The 2,080-nt window shown below is 34.5% G+C and overlaps 1 protein-coding gene across 1 annotated transcript in view; it reads left to right on the top strand.

The window, feature by feature from the left end:
* Positions 1 to 2,074, top strand: part of LOC106867671 (coiled-coil alpha-helical rod protein 1) — a 9,443-nt gene extending 7,369 nt beyond the window's left edge. The window contains exon 4 of the mRNA XM_014912608.1: positions 1,881 to 2,074. Coding sequence (XP_014768094.1) covers positions 1,881 to 1,972 — 92 coding nt within the window. The 3' untranslated portion in view covers positions 1,973 to 2,074. The remainder of the gene's footprint in view (positions 1 to 1,880) is intronic.
* Positions 2,075 to 2,080: the final 6 nt, after the last annotated feature.

A 2,080-nucleotide genomic window follows, 5' to 3' on the forward strand; every position in this document is an offset into this window, starting at 1 on the left:
ATATATATATATATATATAACCCACTGTAAAAAGCACCTGTACCAGTGTCATATAAAAAGCACCCATGCCACGTCACGTAAAGAGCACCTGTGCTGGCATCATGGGAAAATGAACCTGGACTGGTGCCATGTAAAAAAGCAACCATGCCTTCTGCATCATGTAAAGAGCACTTGTACTGACACTACGTAAAAAGCACCAAGTGTATTCTGTAATGCAGTTGGTGTTAGGAAAGGCATCCAGCCAAAGAAACCATGCCAGAACAGACAACTGGAGTCTGGTGCAGCCCTCTGGCTTGCTAATTCTTGTCAAACAGTCAAACCCATTTCGTTTTTGGATTTGGTTTGCAAGATTCTATATTTAGTGCCTTATAATTTAACACACTCACCGGTGAAATTTCCACTTATTTCTTTTTTATTTTTCTAAAATTTTCATTGCGTCTTGTAAACTATTCGAAACTATTGAAAAGGTTGCAAGACACAATGAAACTTTTAGAAAAATAAAAACGAAATAAGTGGAAATTTTACCGGTGAGTGTGTTAAATTATAAGGCACTAAAAGAGAATGACTCTCCCCAGACACAACAGTTAAACCCATGCCAGCATGGAAAATGATGTTGGATGATGATGATGATATATTTATGTATATAATGATTATCATCATCATCCTTTTTTTAACATTTACTTTTACATGCTTGCATGGGTCAGACAGAATTTGTTGTGGCACATTTTCTACGGCCAGATGCTCTTCCTGTTGCCAACTGTCACCTGTTTTCAAGTGAGGTAATAATTTAGTCTGTCAAGTAATGAACAGCCTAGACATAATTACAAATCTCTTTTATTCAGAAAGATTGTATAGCATGTCCAGACATGTCAAGAAGCCTAGATGTGCTTTGGCAGTTGACAGCAAGCATTAAGATACTGGCTGTATTGATAAAGAAGCTGTTGCTTTTGTTTATGGTCAGTGAACATGTAAAAACAAGTACTAACTTGCTCACACACACACACACACACACACACACACGTGTACAACAGGGTTCTTTAGTTTCTGTCTACTAATTTTACTCACAAGGTATTAGTTGACTCCTGGTTATAGTATAGAATGTTTGCTGACTATGTTTGTGCCATGGGATCAAACACCTAACCTTGTGCTTCCAAAGCAAACTTCTTAAACACACAGCTGTGCTTGTACTTACCCATGCATTTCTATAATTATATTTATGCATGTGTGTATTGCATACATACATACATACATACATACACACACACACACACCCATACATAGATACATACATATACACATACACATACAAACATACATACATACATATATACATACATGCACACATACAACAAAATACTTAGACTGAACTCTTTAGAAATCTGCAGTTACTCTATTCAGATTACAAGTTCAAGTTTATACCTGCAGTTATTGGGACACTGGGATATGTAATACACTGCCTAAATAGCAATCTTGAGAAATTAGCCGTCTCAAAACCAGGAAGGAGAAAGCTGATTCGAAGACTAGAGATCCAAGCCATCACTGGAACTGTAAAAATCTGTAAAACTTTCAAGAAGTTTGTCATTTTAATATATATGATCATGTCCATACATGCAACTATATGCATAAGAATATATACATAAAGCAAAATATATGAATCTGCACATATACATACATACAAAAATACAAAAATATCCTGTTGATATTGTTGAAATTCCATTGAAGAAGCCTTGAATCTAGGTTAGAAACTGGCTCTTTCTCAATTGACAAAGAAATCTTGAAATGAAACTGAATAATGACATACATACATATGTAATTGTTTTAACATATTATCTGTTTCACATATTCTCATTTCATACTTTTATCTTTTCTATCCTTTGCAGTTGAATCTCTTCAGGAACTTTTGAATGACATCAACACTATAGCAAAGTCGGTATATGAAGAGGATTCCTCTGATGAATTATCTTCAAACTAAATTTCTTTTACATATACAGACTGAAAAAGAAACAAAAAATCCTTGTTTAAACTGAAGAAACAATTAGAATTTCTTTGATGGCATCCCCCAAATACTCTAGTTAATATT

Source organism: Octopus bimaculoides, chromosome 1 (assembly GCF_001194135.2).
Source record: "Octopus bimaculoides isolate UCB-OBI-ISO-001 chromosome 1, ASM119413v2, whole genome shotgun sequence".
NCBI lineage: Eukaryota > Metazoa > Mollusca > Cephalopoda > Octopoda > Octopodidae > Octopus > Octopus bimaculoides.